Consider the following 21,115-nt stretch of genomic DNA (forward strand, 5'->3'; position numbering starts at 1 on the left):
AACCATGGCGGAGCTCGCGGTGGCGAGCGGCGGCTCACGGCGGCGCCGGTAACCGGAGGTAGTTAAAGGGACCCCAAAATGCTCCTCTCCTCTCCCTATACTCGAAAAAACACCTCACTCGACTTAAAACCAACCCTAAACCCCTAGATCTTGGTGGTTACCTTATAAGGAAACAAAGAGCACGGCGACCTTCAGGCGGGCCTCCACGACCTCGAACCACGGTGAGATACCTCTCTCTCTATTTCTATTTGATTTTTGTTGTAGTTTCGAATGGGTTTTATTTTTTCAAACCGATGCTCTCATTTTTTCTCTCTCTCGTTTTTTTTTACCCTCAATGGTTTCTGTCCTCATTACTTTCTTCTTTTTATTTCCCCCTTGCATGTGATTGATGATGACTGGATGTTGTTGTTGATGGATGGTCTCGGTTCGTAGGGAATGAGTACCCTAGGTTGATAGTCCCGATTTCTTCGGGATTTCTTGTGATTTGGTATACTGATAGATGCTCTGGTCACTGTAGGTGATGGAACGGTGGCTCGATGAGAGGCTTGACAGAGGCTTGGTGGCTCGGCGGCAGTTGGAGGAAGCTGGAAAGCCAGAGGAGGCGGCTGAGCTATTGAATAGAAACCCTAAAAATTTAGGGTTTCATAATGGGTCGGGTTGGATCGCTGGACACGAGTCTGGACCCGAGTCTGGGTCGGATATATGCTGTTGGGCTGCTGAACTGGGTTTGTGAGTGGGTCTGATGAGTGAGTCCATTTGGGCTTGTAATTTAGCCTACAAAATATGTAATTAATTACTATTAATAAAAATAACAACAACAACAATAATAATAATAATAATAATAAATAAAAATAAAAAAGACCGGACAAAAACGGGTGTCTACACGGTGTTTAGAAAAATACTTTTGACACCCAAAATTTATATAATTAGCGACCAATTGTGATGATAAACTATCTGGATATATCCCACATTTTTTAAATACATGTATAAGTTTGTTGATTTGTTATCCATTACTCGTTATCTACAATCATGATATACGGAATTTAACTTATACTTCAAGTAAATAATTTGAATATATTGAAAATTGTGAATATGATACCATGAATTAAACATCACCTTTTAATAATATATGAAATAATCTCAATATAAGAAACTTGAAAAAGATAGTTGGATGAAGAAAATCATTGTTTTTCAAAATTGTTTTGTTATTCAAAACACGTGTAACATTAATTTTAATCTCATAATTACATTATCTAATCTAATAATCATAATAATTAATCTCACTCATTATAATTTTCAATTTTACTACAACTAAATTCATCATTTTACTCCAAATGTAGCATGCGTTGCTCAATATATTGCTAAAAATAAAGAATAAAAAACATAAAAACCTGAAGGGGACAAGTATGTGTTTTTCTAAAGAGAAAATAACTTCATTGACCGAAAATATCTTATAATATACGATTTTAACCATTTTTTTTTGAATTTGCGAAAATGACCAACAAATTCGCAAACAAATTCGCAACGCGATCTCGAAATCGCAACGCAAACTCCAATTTCGCAACACAGTTTCCAAATTCGCAACTCAGTTTCTGCAATCGCAACGCGAATTTCTTTCTCGCAACGCGATTTTCCAAATTCGCAACGCGATTCCCAAATTCGCAAAACGAAATTTTAAATTCGCAACTCGATTTCTGAATTCGCAACGCGAATTTCTTTTTCGCAACACAAGTTTCCTTTTCACAACAAGATTTTCTAAATCGCAACACGAAATTTGTTTTCGCAACTCGATTTTCGAATTCGCAACACGAATTTTAATTTTGCAACAGCTTTTATTTTCGCAACACAAATGTTTTGGGTATATACACTACGCAACAGCAACAACTCATAACCTAAATCCCTAAATCGCAACTCATTCCATCTCCATCTATCACTCTCTCCGGCGACATATGTTCCTATATCCAACGACATCTTTCCTCATCTCTAATTTTTTTACATAATTTTATTTCTATATAATTTTTCAATGATTTCTCTCCCAAATTATCAACTATCAACTTAATAAAGGTATGTTTTTCTCTAAGTTAGTGATGATATATAGTTTATAGCTCGTTTGTTTAGTAAATTAATTTACAATTTGTAGAATGAAATCATCCAATGTTGATCATGTTTGGATAGATTTGTGTTTTGGAGGGTCATGGGAGAATGTTCATGGTGTTTTACAATATATGCCTTTACCCATGAATCTTCAACTAAAACTGTCATTAAAAAAGATAACTTATGAAACTCTAATGTTACGTGTTGCAAAGAAATTGAATTTAGAGCCCCTAAGTGGATTTAGGCTATCTTATCAGAGAAAAGGTAAAGTTTATTTGTTAACCGACAATGAAGATGTTAAACGATTTATTGCTTACATTAGTGTTTCGCAAGAAGATGATGTTACATTGTATGTTGTTGAACCTAGAAGTAGTGAAGTTGGGTCAGTAGTGGGTAGTAATCAACTAAGTTCTTCAACCCCAGTTTATGGTGCTCGCAATGTACAACATTGTTATCAACCTCAAAATTTAATGGTTCCACCATAATTTTATCACCAAGAAAAATTTCGTTTCACCACATTTCCAATACCAAACACAATATCAAACGTATTCTCAAAACCCACAACCTTTCCCTAATCCAAATCCCAATCAACTTTCAACACCAAATTCCGGTTTTCGTATTGACCAGTTAGACGATGATGAGCCGACAGAAAAAATTGTGAGTAGTAGTCAGTATTCGAAATTTGATTTTGGTCAATACCCGAACTTTGATCTTGGTCAATACTCGGATTTTGATGATGTTTCAGAAGAAGAAACAGACCTTGCGTGTAATGATTTTGATATTGGTCAATACCTGAATTTTGATGATGAAACAACCGCTGCCGAGAAAGATATTGTTGATGATAATGAGGAGGAAGTTACGACTGTGAATGAACATGTTGAACATCCATTCTGTAATTCATATAACCCTGAAGAAGAAAAAGAAGAAGAAGAAGTCCCCGAATAAAAGAAAAAGAAGAAAATGCCACGGGAGTATAACTGGAATATGCCAGAATTACTTCAGATACCGGAAGAAGAGTTGGTAAAGATAGCAGTTGATTGTTACACAAAAGTTATTCATATCAAGAAAGATGATTGTTTTGATACAAAGGAAGACTTGAAGACAGCTTTGTATACGAAATGTGTGGAAGATGTCTATCAACTAAAAGTTAACAAATCAAGCAAAGATCATTTCGAAACAAGGTGTATGATTGACAAAAATTGAATATGGCGTATGATTACAAAGAGGATAAAAGATTGTGAAATGTTTCAAGTTAGGACTTTTATTAATAAACATACATGTTCAAGAACCCAAGTTTTTCCTCACCATAGACAGGCAAACAAAAAGGTGTTGGGTGGTTTTCTGGCTGAGTTAATGTTTTTGAATGGCAGGGTATATTGGGGACATGAAATTATGACTGACATGAATGCTCGGTTCAAGATTAGTATCTCATATTCTCAAGCTTGGAGAGCCAAATGTTATGCTTTGGAATTGTTGAGGGGGTCGCCAGAAGCATCGTTTGCCCAACTGCCAGCTTATTGTCACAATTTAAAGCTAAAAAATCCTGGGTCGGTAACTTATATCAAAATAGATAGAGATGGATGCTTTGAGTTGCTGTTTATCGCCATTGGTGCCGCGGTTAGTAAATCAATATAATTTTGTTGACTCATTTTTGTTAGTTACATGCATTTCCCATTTAAATGATTATATTTCTTGTGTATATTATTTTGTAGATTCGTTCGTTTATTACTTGCATGTACCCAGTTATTATAGTTGACGGAGCACATTTGAAAGGTCGATACCTTGGAGTAAACTTATTAGCAGTAGCCATGGATGCTAACAATGGGATATTGCTAATAGCTTACGGGGTTGGAAAATCTGAAACCTATGATTCATGGACATGATTTATGAGGCATCTTAGGGATTGCATAGGTCCTATTAGCAATATGACAATCATATCCGATAGGGCAAACTCAATTGACAACGCTGTTAGAAGGTGTTTTCCAGATGCTTTTCATGGACTTTGTGGTGTTCATTTGTACAGAAATCTAAAATCAAGGTATGCTGGTATAAAAAATCACAAATGGACATACTGGAAGGCTGTAAAAGCTTAACGAGAAGTGGATTTTAATAAGCATATAAATTGTTTAAGATGTGTTTTGCCTCAATGTGCTCAAACACTAGAAGATGTCGGGTTTGAAAGATGGTCAAGAGTACATCAACTTGGAGCAAGATATGGTTTCATGACGTCTAATAGTGCCGAATCATTCAACGCTCTAAGTCGTCATTCCCGAAAATTACCCATTACTTGTTAATGGAGTTTTTTTGAGCCTCTATTCAACAGTGGTACTATAAGAAAAGAAACCATGCAGGTATTATTTCTTTAAATTCGTAACTTATCATATTTAATATATTTTACTAAGTATTATTTATTTAAATTTAAAGGAACATTGGAACGTCGTGTTACACCATGGACTGAAAAAAAGATAACGAAACGTGTTGTGAAGTCAACGTCATGGAGAGTTGAACCATGTTCAAACACTTTGTTTGAAGTATTGGGTAATAACTTAAATGGGCTTGTCTATCTAAATGCAAAGACGTGTAGTTGTATAAAATGGCAAACATCTGGTTATCCGTGTGACCATGTTATAAAAGTTGCTCTTCATTTAAACCAAGATGATTCAAGCGCATACGCTATGGATTCCTATACTACAGAAGTATATCGACAGACTTATGTCGAGATTGTCTACTCTATTCCACATCCTTCTGAGTGTGACATACCAGAAGACTTACAAACAGTTTTGCCACCAGTCATGGACAGCAGGCTACCTGGTCGACCAAAAAATCATGATCGTATACCGTCTAAGGGTGAAGAGAAGAGGATATCAACATGTAGTTGGTGCAAGGAAAGTGACCATACAAGGTTGACCTGTGGATCACCAATGCCATCACAATCATCTTTTCCTCTACCAAAATATGGATCATCATCAAAATCCAAAGCTCATATGGTGTCAAGCAAAAAAAAAATCAAAATCAAAATCAAAATCGCAATCAAAATCAAAATCCCAATCACAACCGGCTTCAACTTTTGGAACTTATCAACTTAGGTGATTTTTAAATGCAAATATTGTATTATGTGTATTTTATGTGTGAATGCATACATTTTCAGTTAGACATGCAAGAAGAAACTTGAGTTTGAATATTGCTATGATCTGTTCAGTTGTTATCACTTATCAGATTATTCTCTGTTATCTTTTTGAAGGTGTTTTCCTTAAATTCGCAACGCGAATGTCAAATTCATGTTGTGATTGTTGCGAAAGTTAAATTCGTATTGCAATTGTTGCGAAAGACAAATTCACAACACGAAAATCAAATTCGCAAGGCAAAAATCGCAACGCGAATTTGACTTCCGCGTTGCGAATTTGATTTTCGCGTTGCGAAAGTGTACCTTCAACAGGTCTTTTTTGCCTTCAACATAGTGCAGATTGAAAATTAAACAACAAATAAATTAAACAACATTGTAAATGATTTGATATATATATGTAAAACATTTGTTCACAGTATATCCAAATGCTCCTAACAATAGGGAGCTTACATCCAAATACATCAATTTGTTCACGCACCTCACTTCAGGATTAACCTGCAGAAATGTTATGGCCATGAGATTTTCTACACATCTAAAACCAACAAACAACAAATTATTGAATTATATGTTAACAACACTTGCTCAAACTTACCAATAATAAATGGTTGTTTATGCACACTTTCACTCTAGCCATAAAATGCCAAAACCACAAGCCTACTGTACCTCTATCTCTATCTGTGGGAGGTAGAAACTGTTTACCTCCTGTCGTCAAACGTTCCAAGCACATGCATACAAGAGGACCACAATCCCCTCTGGCTCCCACCATTTGTTGTGGCGCTGTCTCGTCTCTCATCATTGTAATTTTGAACTTTTTTGGCTTCTTGTTTCCAGAATTAGTCCAATAATCAATCGCATCCAAAAATTTAGCCAAATGAGCGTTCCATCCCTTACAAATAATATCTTTCAAATCAGACAATGATATATAATTCAACATGCTATCATATACTATCATCTTCAGGGATGAGAGCTGAAGCTTGACGAGAAGCAAATGACGACGTTCCATAATAGGGATAAACACTTGCAATCATAAATAATAATTCAATTGCCCACATCAAATAAAATTTATGAACACCTTTAAAATATTCAAAAATAAATACTAACCTTATCGACCTCCCACCACGCAGGATAAAGGATAGCTTTTCCATTACCCAATGCATATGAAGCGTCTCTTTGATCCTTCAAGTGAGCTACGTGAAAAGACGAAGGCATAATAGTCCATCGAGTCTTTTTTTATTTTCTTCAATTTCCTTATAATCAAAAGACGTGACACCTATGCATCAATATGTTGTTTTATAAAAAAATACATATATTAGTGAATTTAATAAATTTAAAAAGTACCCCCATTCGAAATAGCCATTTTCTTCAACCCCTAATAAAACACCCCACCAAGACCGATCAAGAAACAAATGCATACTATCGTCGATTTTGCATATGTCAGCGTAACACCCCTGGCTCCGCTCATGTAGATAAAAATCAACTGCAGTCTTAGCCTAAAGGGTATTATCCATAATTATGTCTGGTAGTGTTCTCCTCTCCTGCTGAGGAATGGTACTGGCCGGTAACTCATACGAAAGCCAACTATCATCCATCATACCGGGCACGTGAGGGGGTTTATCAATATGTCGTCATAGTATGCCATGTTAATTGGGCTCTTGAACGGTATGAGGGACCTCTTGAACGATGAGAGGGGTTTCTTGAAAGGTGGGAGGGGCCTCTTGAATGATGATAGGTGAATCGGGCTTCTTCTTACGGAGTCTTGGAATAATTGGGGTGAAAGGAGACGTAATGGCACGTGCACGACGTCTGATGCGTGAACCCCGTCGTGCAAGAAAAACCCGATAATATTAGGTCCTCTACCAATAATATTAGGTCCTCAGAAATGGGTTTTTTGGCCTCTTCGCCTAAAAAGCCGGCATGCAAAAGTAATAAAAGGCATACTCGGACAACATCGAAGTCATCCATCCGAGTAAAACCATCTTTAAGAAGTAATCTTTTCAAGTCGTCGACGTGTAAACTGGGCTTCGCCTTTGCCAGCTCAGGAAAAACCCGAGATAACCATGATGAGCGGGCTTTATGACTAGTGTACCGACCTACTTCATCGTTTCTGAAATGTAGACTAGTGATTAAGCAAAACTCCTCCCGCCCAAAACAAGTATACGCCGGTAGAAAATGAAACCATATCTCTTCATCACCACGTTGTATCCTCTCGGGTATATCGTTAGTCATGGTATGAAGAAACAAATGGGTCAACATAGCATCTCCACCTGGATGTTGTACTTTCAGCCATGGCCCGAAGCAAGTATCCTCAAACAATTTTCTTTGTACAGGTGTAAGTGTCGACACAATTGTAGTGGCTAGGCTTAATTTATTCCTTAGAGTCAATGAAGCCGAAAAATATTTCTAACAAAAATAATAAACATACCAAGTTAGATATACCAAAAACTACAAATTATACATTATAAACAGACATGATATTAAACAGTGAAAACAAAGCCAAATATGTTTCAAACTAGCACAATTTTTACCCAAGTCATTATTCTATCATAGTTCACAAAATGCATCAGATAACATTCCAGAAGTAAGCCCTTATAGAAACATTTAAAAGGACAACATATAGGTTTAGTGCAGGTTCAAGGACAACATAAAGAGTAGTAGTTTATTCTTGAAACTTAAATTCGCAACACTATGAAGTTAGTATTTGTCTTTGTTTTTTGGTTGAAGTAATGCAATTCATTCAATTTCAATTTGCAGAAGAAAAGTAGTTTCTGAAACTTAAATTCGCAACGCGAAACTAAAATCATGTTGCGAATTTCATTTTCACGTTGCGAATTTAAGTTTCAAAAACTATTCTTTTGCAAATTGAAACTTGAATGAATTGCATTACTTCAACCAAAAGACAAAACAAAGACAAATACTAACTTCACAGGGTTAAAGACTACACAGCTTAGCAGTATTGGCAGCAACCGAATGAATTTACTAAGCAATCTAAGTGAAATGGTTAATCTATATATTGAAATTACCAGTAAATTTATCATCAATTTAAATATGAAAAATCTAATAATAATACAAAATTTTCAAAATAAAAATAATTAAAAAAATAACCCTCGGTGGTTGATTTTCCATTTGTGACCGTGAATGGTTGTGAGGGTGGCTCTGAGAGATGGAGATAGAGGGGGGTCGCTAGATATGGGGACGAATTTCGTCGGAGATGGGGACGGACGCCGTAGAGAGTGAGAGATGGAGATGGGGCTGAGTTGTGATTTAGGGTTTTAGGTTATGAGTTACGATTGTACTGTTTACATTTGTGTTGCGAAATTAATATTGTGTTTCGAATTCGAAAATAAATTTCGCGTTGCGAAAATAAACGCGCTTTGCGAATTTGACTTCTGTGTTGCGAATTTGGAAAATCGCGTTGCGGAAAAGAAATTCGTGTTGCGAATTTCAAAATTGAGTTGTGAAATTGGAGTTCACGTTGCGAATTCGAGATCGCGTTGTGAATTTGTTGGTCATTTTCACAAATCCAAAAAAATTGGTTAAAATCGTATATTATAAGGTATTTTCGGTCACTGAAGTTATTTTCTCTATTCTAAATCTCTTACATGAAAAGAAAACAAAGGCAAAATCTTCTCGAAAGATCCTAATATATTTATATGGAGAAAAGGATGGCCATCTAGAATTTATTGACTTTTATGATCCCACGAACCAACAATTCCACCCCTCAATTAAAATCAATTTGTTAGAGGAAAATGATAAATCCAGTGTTTTGAAAATTGGACCGGCCAGTTCAATCGGGAATCGCTGCTTAGTCCGGTTCAATCTACACCGATTGAACCGCTACTAGTGAACCGGCCAGAATCGCTGAACTGTTCGAACCGGACCGGCTAAAAACTGAAAAAAACCCGCCAATTTTTTTTAAATTAAACCAAACGACGTCGTTTGTTAAACGAGCCAAGTCGAACTCGAGTATTGCTGAGCTCGACTCGAACTTGAAAACTTTAAAAGTAAGCTCAACTCGACTCAAACTCACGAGCTAAAAATTATCAAGTTCAACTCGAACTCGAAATATAATATTGAAACTTAAACTCAAAAAAAAAATAGAAGCTTGATTGAAGTCTAAAATTCGAGCTTGATTGAAGTGAAAGAATAGTTCACTCAATGCTCACCAAAAGGCTCCATGATTTTGAATGACAAATTACCTCTATTATTTATAGAAGTTAGTTGGGATGTTCTTCTATGTTTCTTAGCCATATGAGATTGTTTTGTTCTCATATTTTTACTCTTTAGACTTTTGTGATGCTTTTCTATGTTTCTTAGCCATATGAGATTGTTTTGTTCTCATAATTTTACTCTTTAGACTTTTGGGATGCTTTTCTATGTTTTTACCCATGTGAGATTGTTTTTAAAAAAAATTAAACCAAACAATATCATTTTGTTATGATTTTTTTAGCCCCAAATTTATTTTTTAATTATAGTTATATAATTATATTTATTATTTAATATGTTTTACCTTAAATATTATGTTGTAGTTAATTTGAATCATTTTGTTTCACTTGATTTTATAGTTTTTAACTTATATATGTTATGACTTGATTTGAATATGACTTGTGATATAAAAAATTATTTTTTATTAAATATTTTTGGTATTTTTATTTAATTTTTTAAATAATTATGACGTCGTCCGATTCTTCTGATCGATCAGACCGGTTCAACCGATTAAACCAGTGAACCGATAACATGATCGGTTCGCTAACCGATCCGATTCTGAAATCCATGGATAAATCGACTAAACGAGTTTGTGAAGATAAAGGCTCAACACCCACCTTCCTTGAAAGCAGTCTTCAATCATTCATTTGCCTTCAAAACCAATTTTCATCCCCAGGAAACATGTTTGGTCCTGCCAAAAAGCTGCCCCAATCTGATTTCAGTCTATCGAAACACATGGGGAGGAAGTATGATTCCAGGGTGCAAAAGACTGCTCAAAATTACAGAAGTTGGAATACCATGGGAGCTGATGAAACTTCCGTGATGGAAGATGACTCTGGAGTTTCTACTCCCCCTTTATGGGGAACTAATCCTTCAACGACTCCTCAGCCTGGAGAGAACATTAATTACCGATGTTTATCGCCGTCATCGCAAGCTCAAGCCATCGCTAGAGGTCAAAGGGAGCTTATGGAAATGGTTAGCAGAATGCCTGAGTCTAGTTTCGAACTCACCTTGAAAGATATTGTGGAGCACCGGGATGCGGCTGCTGAACCGAAACAGGAGAGTTGTGCTGGAGGGAGAGGTGCCATCAATGAAGATACATACAGCGAAGAGAAGGGGAAGAAGAAGAAGAAGAAGAAGAAACAGCAAATCAACAGAAGTGGGAGCATAGATAATGGAGGGTTTCTTCTGAAAATGATGTTTCCATTTTCCTTGGTGTCAAAGAGGAAGATGAAGAGGAATGGTTCAAATTTAAATTATAATTCTAGAGTTTCACCGAAGCCAACAGTATCAGATGAATCTGGTAAAAGCATATAGATAAAGAGTGGTTGAAGAAGAGATTGGGGTCGAGCAAGAGTGACGGCTCTGGATCCAATGTAACCAGTGGAGGTACCAAAAGCAGCCGTAGCAGCAGCTGCGGGAGCGTCAGCAATACCGGCGGCAGGTGTGTTATAACAGTGATAATTTCAAACATTTATCATTTATAAATTCACTCTGGCCCTTGCTATAAAAATCCTGGTTCCATCCCAGTTTATCATTTATAAGTTATAACATTTGAATTTTCATGTTAAATTAATGCAGGCATGCGGGGAAGGATTGCTTGCCTTTCATCTTCAATAGGAAGAACAAAGCGTCGCGGTAAAACACCAGCCTTGGGCCATGTTTGAAAATGGAGTTCAATGTGTAAATTATCTTTCCTGTAATGCGAAATGTTTACGTACAATGGGTACATGAGATTTCACATACAGATGCAAAGCCAGTGTATGATCAGATTCAGAAATTGTAATTGCAGAGTTATCAGCTTTTTTTTTTACCCATAGAGTGAAGATGAAACATGATTTTGCCTTCCATTAGTAGCAAACAGAGAAGAGAAAGGCCTGAAACGAACTGCAGTAGCAAAGGTTGAAAATATTGAAGAATAGTACACGAGTAGAGTCATGAAACTAAGCTTGGCTGAGGCTGAAGCAACACAGAGACAAAAGTTTGTAGAATTTCAATCTCTAGACAGAGCTTACAGGGAATACTACAGCATGAAGACTAGAATGGAAGCTACAAGACAAAATATTGGCATGTGATTTGTTAATTGGCTTTCACTTGGAACCGTTGTAGTGTTGTCTTAGTTAACTTCAAGGTAGAACAGAAACTATGCGTTCTATGATGTGTATACTTTATGAATCAAGTTTCTGTAGTTTCTAAATCGAGTGGTTCCTGGCTTTCACTTGGAACTGTTACTGTTGGTTGGAACCGTTATCGGCGCCTCACCTTCGACAATCTTTCCCTCCCATCGGCGGATGATGACAGTGAGGTGTGGTTCTAATTTGGGGTTCAAGGTTTTGTATATAATTTGAGGTATGATTTTAAGACTATAATTTAGGTTTTTTAAAATTTATTTTTTTATTATAATTCTACGTGGTATTAAAATATTAAGAAAATATATCAAATCATATGAAAATATAATATTATAATCTAGGTCATCTAGAGGATCAAAATATGAACAATTCAAAAGTTAAGTGTTTAAATTAGAAAATTAAAACTGAAATGGTCAAAATAGAAGTTAAAAGATAATTAAATGATGAATAATGTAATTTACCCTTAAAATTTCAATATCCAACAACCAAACTCAAATTCAAAATCTAAAGCCAAAACTTAACGAAACCCAAAATCAAAAATCTAAATTACTGGACCATATCCAAGTGAATCCAAAATTTAAAATTTGCTCAAATAAAATAGCAAAATCATCATTGGTAATTAAAGTCTTTTATTTTATTTTTTTATTTTAATTTTAAATTGATTTGAAATTATTCCTTCCTGTCTCAGATTTAAGCATAATGAATATCAGAAAATGAATATTTAATATTAAATAATTTAGAGTTATCTTTAGATAAATATTACCTCATATTTATCCCTAATTAATAAAAAATATTTTATATTTATAAAAAATATAAATATATTATCTAATAAAAAATTTATATTCAATTTTAATAATAATTTAACATAAATATTATTTTTCTCAACCACATAACAAATTAGCAATTAATAATATTGATATAATAATTAAGTGTTACTTATGTTAAGGGTCCAGTTTCAATCCCAGCAAATCTCTTTTCCCCTAACCTATGTTTTCTATCAATATTTTTTGTGTTTTTTTCTTCTTTCCTTTTGATTTTTGTTGTGTAAATTATACAGGAGACCACCAAACTATGGTCGATCTTGTCACTGAACTATTTTTTGTCTCAATTCGACCACCAAATATTTTAATTGATTCAATCAGACCACTCTCCGTTAAAAAAAACATACTGACATGTACATTAATAAAACTAGTATAATTATATATTTGGTCCTTAATATTTACACATTATATCAATTTAGTCACTATTTTAATTTAATTAAATAAATTTAACTATCCAATTAGAACATGACACGTTCTTGTCAATACATGATTGAAATGTTTTATTTATGAATTTTAAATTATTTAATTATATGATTTTTAACCAATTAGGTGGTGACACATGTCACCACCAATTGAAATGAAAAATTGAAGAATAAATTTGCGCTCTAAGGGATTCCATCCTGTGTCTTTGGGGGAGAATAGCCAAATGCCCAAACTATTGGGTCAAAACTCCCCAATGGTTCTAATTTACAACAGTTTGTATTTGACTTGTACCGTTAAATAAATTATTTGGTTAAATAAATTTCAGTTCGATTAATGGTTACAAAAAAAATTCGGTTAATTCGATTCGGTTAATAATTTTCAAATGAATTTTGGTTCGATTAACGGTTAAGGAAAAAATAATTTATTTGAAAATTATTAATCGAATTTTTTTCTTTAACCATTAATCGAACCGAAATTTATTTGACCGTTAATAGAATAAAATAAATTATTTTTTCTTTAATTGTTAATCGAACCGAAATTTATTTGAAAATTATTAACCGAACTAAATTAAACGATTTTTTTCTTTAACATTAATCGAACCGAAATTATTTTACCGTTAATCGAACCAAAATTTATTTGAAAATTATTAACCGAACGAAATTAACTGAATTTTTTTCTTTAACCATTAATCGAAACTGAAATTATTTGACCGTTAATCGAACTGAAATTTATTTGAAAATTATTAACCGAACCAAATCAACCGATTTTTTTTCTTTACGTATTAATCAAACCGAAATTATTTGATCATTAATCGAATCGAAATTTATTTGAAATTTATTAACCGAATTAACTGAATAAAATAAATTATTTTTCCTTAACCGTTAATCGAACCAAAATTTATTTAAAAATTATTAACCGAATCGAATTAACCGAATTTTTTTTGTAACTATTAATCGAACTGAAATTTATTTAACCAAATAATTTGTTTAACGGTACAAGTCAAATACAAATTATTGTAAGTTAGAACCATTGGGGAGCTTTGGCCCAACGGTTTGGGAGTCTAGCTATTCTCCCCCCAAAGACACAAGTTTGAATCCCTTGGAGCACAAATTTGTTCTTCAATTTTCCATTTCAATTGGGTGGTGACACATGTCATCACCTGATTGATTAAAAAATCATTTAATTAAATAATTTAAAATTCATAAATAAAACATTCCAATCATGCACATCTCATGTTTTAATTGGATAGTTAAATTTATTTAATTGAATTAAATAGTGACTAAATTGATAGAATGTGTAAATATTAATGACCAAATATATAATTATGCTAGTTTTATTAACGGACACGTCAGCAAGTTCGTTTTTTTTTAACGGAGAGTGGTCTGATTGAATCAATTAAAAAGTTTGGTGGTCGAATTGAGACAAAAAATAGTTCGGTGACAAGATCTATTAGTGACTATAGTTTGGTGGTCTCCCGTATAGTTTACCCATTTTTGTTTAATGGACCGTGATATCAATCTTAATATTAGTTTTCGATCATCGATAATTATTATTTTTCTTTTTCTTTTTCATATTATGTCCTTTCATTTTCTTAAATTTTTTAATTTTAAATAAGAATATCTATCCTAGTGACACACATTTTCTATGCTCTTGTGACATATTCCTTATGGCTTTTGGTACGTTTTTGCACACCTCTTCGGTCGTATGGATGCTCGCACGAAGACCCTCACGACACTTGTTTTATGATTAGTTTATCGGTGATCATGTATTGTCAGATCTCCTCTTTGGTAAAAGGTTGTTTATCGATATAATCAGAATTGTGTAAAGAAAATACCTATCAAATTATTTGATTCACTCACTGCTCATTTATTATTTCGTAAAGCGTTTTGTTCGACAGAAACAAGAAGTTTTATGAAGGTTATTAGGCTATTTGGTTTTAATATTTTTGTTTTATATATGAATTTTTTAGTGATCATTATCTCTATTTTTTTCTTTATATTTGAGTACATTGTAATTGTAATTTCTTCCGTTACTTATATTAATGAAATCTAGTTAGCATTGCTAAAACAAATTAGTGACCAAAGAAAAAAAAAAAGCGCTAATAGTTTACTGAACAATAAGATTGTAATGACCCGAGAAACCTCAAGTCAATACCCCAAGCTGACCTGAACTAATGTATAAATTAATTTAAATTAACGAGTGAGGAGTCAAGGAAATTTGGGTTTTGTAGAGTTGGATTTGGGGCACAAATGGTAGGCCCAAAGAAAGAAATTGAAATTAAAATAAAAAGGGAAGGATTTATTATGTAATTAACTCCTTGGATGAAGAAAAATCTAGATATGAACATTTATAGTAGTGGGTGTCGTGAGTTTTGACAAAGGTAATATCATTTCTATCTTCTCCATCAATCTTCTCCCATTATTCTTCATTTTCATATTTCCTTCATCCATTATTGGACTATATAGTTGAATTAACAAAGAGTTAAGGTAAAAATCATTCCCTTTATGTTACAGGCTTCAAGTTGGATTAATAAAGAGTTAAAAATATACTCTCCTTCCTATAATTTTTGTCTCATAATAATTAAACGCATAATTTTAAAAAGATAAATTTGATCATAAATTAAATTATATAAAATGAGCGAAATGATAAAATTATGATCTCTAAAAAGTGATTAATAAATTTGACCGATTTATTTTGATATTTATAAAAGAATAAGACAAATAAGGATAAAAGAGAAATACAAATATCATTATTTTTTGATTTTTTATAAGATATTTTGAATGAAATAATTTTAAAAATTAAAATGAATAAATTTAATGGGACGGTAAAAATATCAAAGTTAAAATTTATAATATTAAAAAATAAAAATAAAATTATTGGGATAGACGATAACTAATATAAAGCATAACATGCAGCTGCCACAATCTCACGAGGTAGGCAATATGAGGTTCAGGTTCTACAAACATTTCTAGTGCACAAACAAATTATCTTTCATTTTGATTATTGATGTGCTTGTCTCTAAGATGCAATTTTACGTGACACGAGCACATGAGTAAGCAATATTAGGTTCATGCGCTTCTCCATCTCGAGTACCCAATTAAATTATTTTTATTTTTATTATTTTCTCTCCTGATTCTAAGGTTTGACTTCGATTAATTTGGACCTATCCGCATCGTACTCCTGAATTTGATGGGTGAGTCTTCTACCAGGAATTTTATGCGAACACAATTACTCGAACTCGAAACCTTACTTGAGCAAGTTATCAAACTACTTACTACTTCAACTAACCCCTCTTGGTATATGTTAATTTTTTTTTTATATTTTTATCAGTAAATTTAACTATAAATGTCATCTGCAAAATGTAGTCGACATAAAGGATGAGTGACCACTTTAAGATACCAAAATTCTGGTATAGTAAGATTGCTTGGTAAGCTTGATTGTTTGTTCTGACCAAAAGCTAAGATGGTCAGCCGTTTAACCCATTTGGGGTAGCGAGCAATCGAACCTATTTTCCCGTTCATGGCTGTGGTAGCTCTTCGTTTTCTAGCGCCGATTTCGTGTGAGCAGTAGGTATAAATAGTACGTATTTAATTCCTCCGACGCATATCCTTAAAAAAATCTCCTACGCATACATTAGGTACCTATTGTTGAAATTAATTCAGTAAAAATACTTGTATATTCATCACCAATAATGTATAAACCCATATTTATATAAAGTCTGCTATCTAACCAAACTAGCAATCATCTAACAATTGAAACTAACTCAACTGCCTAGCTTTAACACCTATAAATAGTAGGTACCTAATGTGAGGCAATCACTACTATCATCTCTCCTACGCATATATTATACAATTTCTCAAACATTCCCCGGTGAACTAGCAATCGCCCAACACCTCTTGGACGAGATGGGTTCCTTCGAAATAATCCGTGAGAATCGCCCAGGAGTGGCTGTTGTTCTAGCTATTGGTACCGCACATCCACCCAACTGTTTTAACCAAGTTGATTACCCAGATTTTTATTTTCGACTTACAAAATCCGACAATAATTCTCCATTGAAAGATAAGTTTCGACGTATATGTAAGTATGAATAGGTTATAATTATTTGTATTTAGTTCTTTGAATGAGCTTAAATTGCTTTAATCGATTGATTTTGGTGTTTACAGGTGAAAAATCTGGAATTAAAAAACGTTACATGCACTTGACTGAAGACATCATCAACGAGAATCCAAACTTGATCATCTACAAGGCTCCATCTTTTGATGTTCGTCTAGAAATACTTGTAACACAAGTCCCTAAGCTTGCTAACAAAGCGCATTGAAGGCCATCAAGGAATGGGGGCAACCCACTTCTAAGATCACTCATCTTATATTTTGCACATCGTCAGGGATCGACATGCCTGCTGCCGACCATAAGCTTGCTAAGCTCATTGGCCTCAATCCTTCAGTTCAAAGATTCATGCTTTACCAACAGGGTTGCTTTGCTGCCGGGACTGCCCTTCGTCTTGCCAAGGATTTGGCAGAAAACAATGTCGATGCTCGAGTGCTCGCTGTGTGCTCAGAGAACATGGTAGGATGTTTTCAGCCACCATCGGAGACCCATTTAGATGTGCTCGTGGGGTCTGCACTATTTTCCGATGGCGCCGCAGCTGTGGTTGTGGGTGCCAACCCTGATACCACCGTCAAGGAGCGTCCTTTGTTTCAAATTATATCAGCTAAACAAGCTATTATCCCCGACTCTGATGAAATAATAGTAGCAAAAATACGTGAAATGGGAATGGCATATTATTTATCTAAAAAGTTGCCCAAAGTGATTGCTAACCACATTGAGCAATCCTTGATGGAGTCATTCAGTCCATTGGGTATTCATGATTTGAACAAATTGTTTTACGCAGTTCATCCCGGAGGTCCAGCTGTTCTTAGACAAATTGCAGAGAAACTTGGATTAGATAATGACAAGCTTAAAGCAAGCTGGCATGTGTTAAGTGAATACGGAAACATGTGGAGTCCAACCGTGTTATTTGTTCTTGATGAGATGAGAAAGAACACAACTGAAGAAGGCAGAGCCGCTGCAGCTACCGCCGCCACCATAATGGAAGGGTTAGAGTGGGGTGTCTTACTTGCCTTTGGGCCGGGTGTGACGGTGGAGACCGTGGTGCTTCGAAGCTTAGTTATTAACTAGCGTGGTAAAAGGGAGCAACGAGGATAAAGATTGTTGTTGTGATGGTATAAGAAAGTAGGATATTACGTTTAGACCTTAAAATAAAATGTCTTTGAAGATTTGTATTAACAGTAGGGAAATATAAGTCGGACGTCTCATCTTCGTTTTCTCTATCGTGTATAACTATTTGCTATGATATGTATTGGCGCATAATTATATATATTTCACTTTATTAATTTATTTTTTGAACAAGGAAAAACTTGAACCTACCAATAGACGTGGGCAAGAAACCTTAGAGTAACACACTCATCACATTTCTTTATGGCAGGAAGATTTTCAAGAGAGCCATCTTCCTCTTGCATATCGACTTCAAGTTGTGAAAAATCAATTTTGGGAGGGTCACCCAGCAAACATGGCAATGGCTTAACACTTTGTATCTGACTATAAGAAGATGGCATATTGTTGTTCCATACACAGCACACTCCTAAAAGAAGCATGGGCAAGTTGGAATGCATCCCAGCTATGGTTCTAATTTTTGTCTGCCTATGTGAGCTATTTATTCTGTTTAGTGTTAGGACACATGTAATAACCATTTTTTTGAAAAATAATTAAATATTATTTAAAAAAATAGTTATGACTTTATATGAAAAATTGGGGATTTTGAATTGGTTTGATATCAAATTGAATAGGAGTCTCCATTGACCTTTGAGCTATGTAGGTTGAATACCTAAAAACGTATTTTAAAACAATTGTAAGAAAAATTATTTTTTAAGACAAAAATTGGTCTGCGTTTACCAAAAATTCATTTTTAAGGGTTCGGAAGTCGATTACGTGTGGGGAAGGATAAGCACCCCCACAAAGCCCAAAAATTGTTTATTAGTCGCTTATATATTGTCGTGGAAGTGGAAATTATAAATCGAATATAAAGTTAAAATATGATTTGTAATACCCCAAATATCATATTAGTGACCTTATTGAAAAGATTTAAAATTTGAAGACTTATTTGTATAAATTATAAAAAGATAGGAAATGATTGAAATAATGTTTAAGACCAATTTGTATAAATGAATGAATATAGAGGGTATTTTGGTCCTTTAAGGAGAAATAAATTTAAAATTTATTCTGTCATAACAATTTTTTTACAAAACAATTAATTATTATTTTAAAAACAGTTACAACTTTAATTTTGGAAAATTTGGTGATTTGGAATTGATTTGTATAAAATTGAAAAAAAGTCGCCAGCAACCTTTGGTTAGGTAGGCTGAATACATAAAAACGTCTTTTTAAAACAATTTTAAGAAAAATCATTTTTAAGACAAAAATGACCAAAGATTCGATTAAAACAGGTTCGGGAGTCGGTTACACGTGGTGAAGGATTAGTACCCCACAACGCTCAAAATTGGTACCTAAACGATTATACGTTTAAATTTTGAGAATTATAATCTCGAAAATATATTTAAATTATGATCCTTTTATTTATTTGAATTTATTTAAAAAGTGTGAACACGCTTCAGGAACACACTTCCTTTATAGTTAGAAGACTTTCTCATAGATTCCTCTCACAACAGATATTATTTCGCAAATTTCACAAAAGTAAAATAAACAAAATAAAAGTGAAAAATAATCAAAATAAATAAACATAAAACAAAGAAAATTATTAACAACAAATACATTTATGTAAAAAAATCCTCGTAAAGACACATTCCCTTGTAGTTGGGAGATGTCTTCGTAGATTTCTCTTATAATGAAATTTTCATTTTTACATATAATTACAAAATATGTAAAATAAATATGTCTAATAAAGGATTCAATCATAAATAAGAAAACGAAATATATCCAATTACAAATAAAAAAATAAGTAAATAAATACATTCTGTAATTTTGGGGACTAAAATGGTACTAACAAAAAATTTAAAATACTAAACAACATACATAAACAAGTCAGAACCTCAATAATCTTTTTAAACAACTAGAAGTACTAGAAATGCAAATACCCATAAACAACATTTAAGGATTAAAATGAAATGAACATAAATATAAAGGATTAAACATTAATTAAAACAAATGCTCAAACAATAATTAAAATAAAATATTTACATATGATTGATGCAAGGTTAAGTTAAAGGTGATGTGATTAAAATATGCATTCCTTTTTTTTTACTATAAGAAAGTGACTGTCCCATATTAAATCAAACATTAAACGCATGATGTTGTATTCAATTTCAAAGTTTGATGGGGTATGGGGGCCACAAAATAATGATGCACAAGGAAAATAGTGTTGTAGCTGTTATTAGCTGGACTTGTGGGATTTCATGTTGAAATAGAATTGTTATGTAGATAAAATTATTTTTTCTTTAAATTTACAAAATAATAATAATAAATAGCCCAGTGACCAAGATATAAACATTAGAAATAATGGGTATGAAATAAAAATAAATAAAATACAACCAATGCCCATACTCAAAAATTACAAAACACAGAGACCCTTATAATATAATTTACCTACGTTTAAAATTATGATGAATGTCCCTGGGCAAAACGACGTCGTTTTAGTTGGCGCATATAAGCCCAAAAACAAGGCTTCTTCCTCATTTCATTCTCATTTTCCTTTTCTTCTACCAGAGATAGAGAGAGAGAAAAAATATTTCTCTAAAAATTCCCCTCATTGGGGAATAAAAGTTTGCCGTCGCCAAGGACATCCGCGACGGTTCTCGTGGCGGCGCACAGCGGTGCAAGGTAACCGGAGGGAGTAAAAAAAAACTCCCCGAATACCATTCTCTCCTCGCTCAACCCAAAAACACCCTCACCTCGACCTAAAAACTTCCCTAACACCCTATATCTAAAGGGTTTATCTTTCGAAAAATTGGAAAACCAATGACCTCTTCGGCTTCCCTACTCTTCGAACCCAAGTATGTTTCGCTCTCTATTTCTTTTTATTTCGGTTTCCCAAACCCAAATCTTTTTCTCTGACTTTTTTTCTTTCTTTCTCGAGTCCCCTGTGTTCTTCGAAATCCCCTTATGGTTTCCTTCTTCTTTTTGTTTCGAATGCCTTCATTCTTTTAATCTCTCTCTGTTTTGTCTTTGTATGCATGATTATTGGATGTTGAATGATTGATTCGGTAGGTAGAAATCCCATATTTTTTGGGGTTTAGGTAAGATTTATT

At 33.8% G+C, this 21,115-nt stretch overlaps 1 protein-coding gene and 1 pseudogene across 1 annotated transcript; both read left to right on the top strand.

The window, feature by feature from the left end:
* The first annotated feature begins 10,026 nt into the window (after positions 1 to 10,026).
* Positions 10,027 to 11,044, top strand: LOC120129898. Its single transcript, XM_039147291.1, has 2 exons — positions 10,027 to 10,865; positions 11,003 to 11,044. The coding sequence occupies exon 1, from the start codon at positions 10,103 to 10,105 to the stop codon at positions 10,736 to 10,738; it is 636 nt and encodes a 211-aa protein (XP_039003222.1). The 5' UTR covers positions 10,027 to 10,102; the 3' UTR covers positions 10,739 to 10,865; positions 11,003 to 11,044.
* Positions 11,045 to 16,628: 5,584 nt separating this feature from the next.
* On the top strand, positions 16,629 to 18,153 carry LOC120129897 (annotated as a pseudogene).
* The last annotated feature ends 2,962 nt before the right edge of the window (positions 18,154 to 21,115 follow it).

The sequence above is a fragment of the Hibiscus syriacus genome, unplaced genomic scaffold, assembly GCF_006381635.1.
Source record: "Hibiscus syriacus cultivar Baekdansim isolate YM2019G1 unplaced genomic scaffold, ASM638163v2 tig00110505_pilon, whole genome shotgun sequence".
Classification (NCBI taxonomy): domain Eukaryota; kingdom Viridiplantae; phylum Streptophyta; class Magnoliopsida; order Malvales; family Malvaceae; genus Hibiscus; species Hibiscus syriacus.

Excerpts from the sequence above, each read along its gene's own strand:
- LOC120129898 (XM_039147291.1), top strand. The coding sequence starts at position 10,103 with ATGTTTGGTCCTGCCAAAAAGCTGCCCCAATCTGATTTCAGTCTATCG.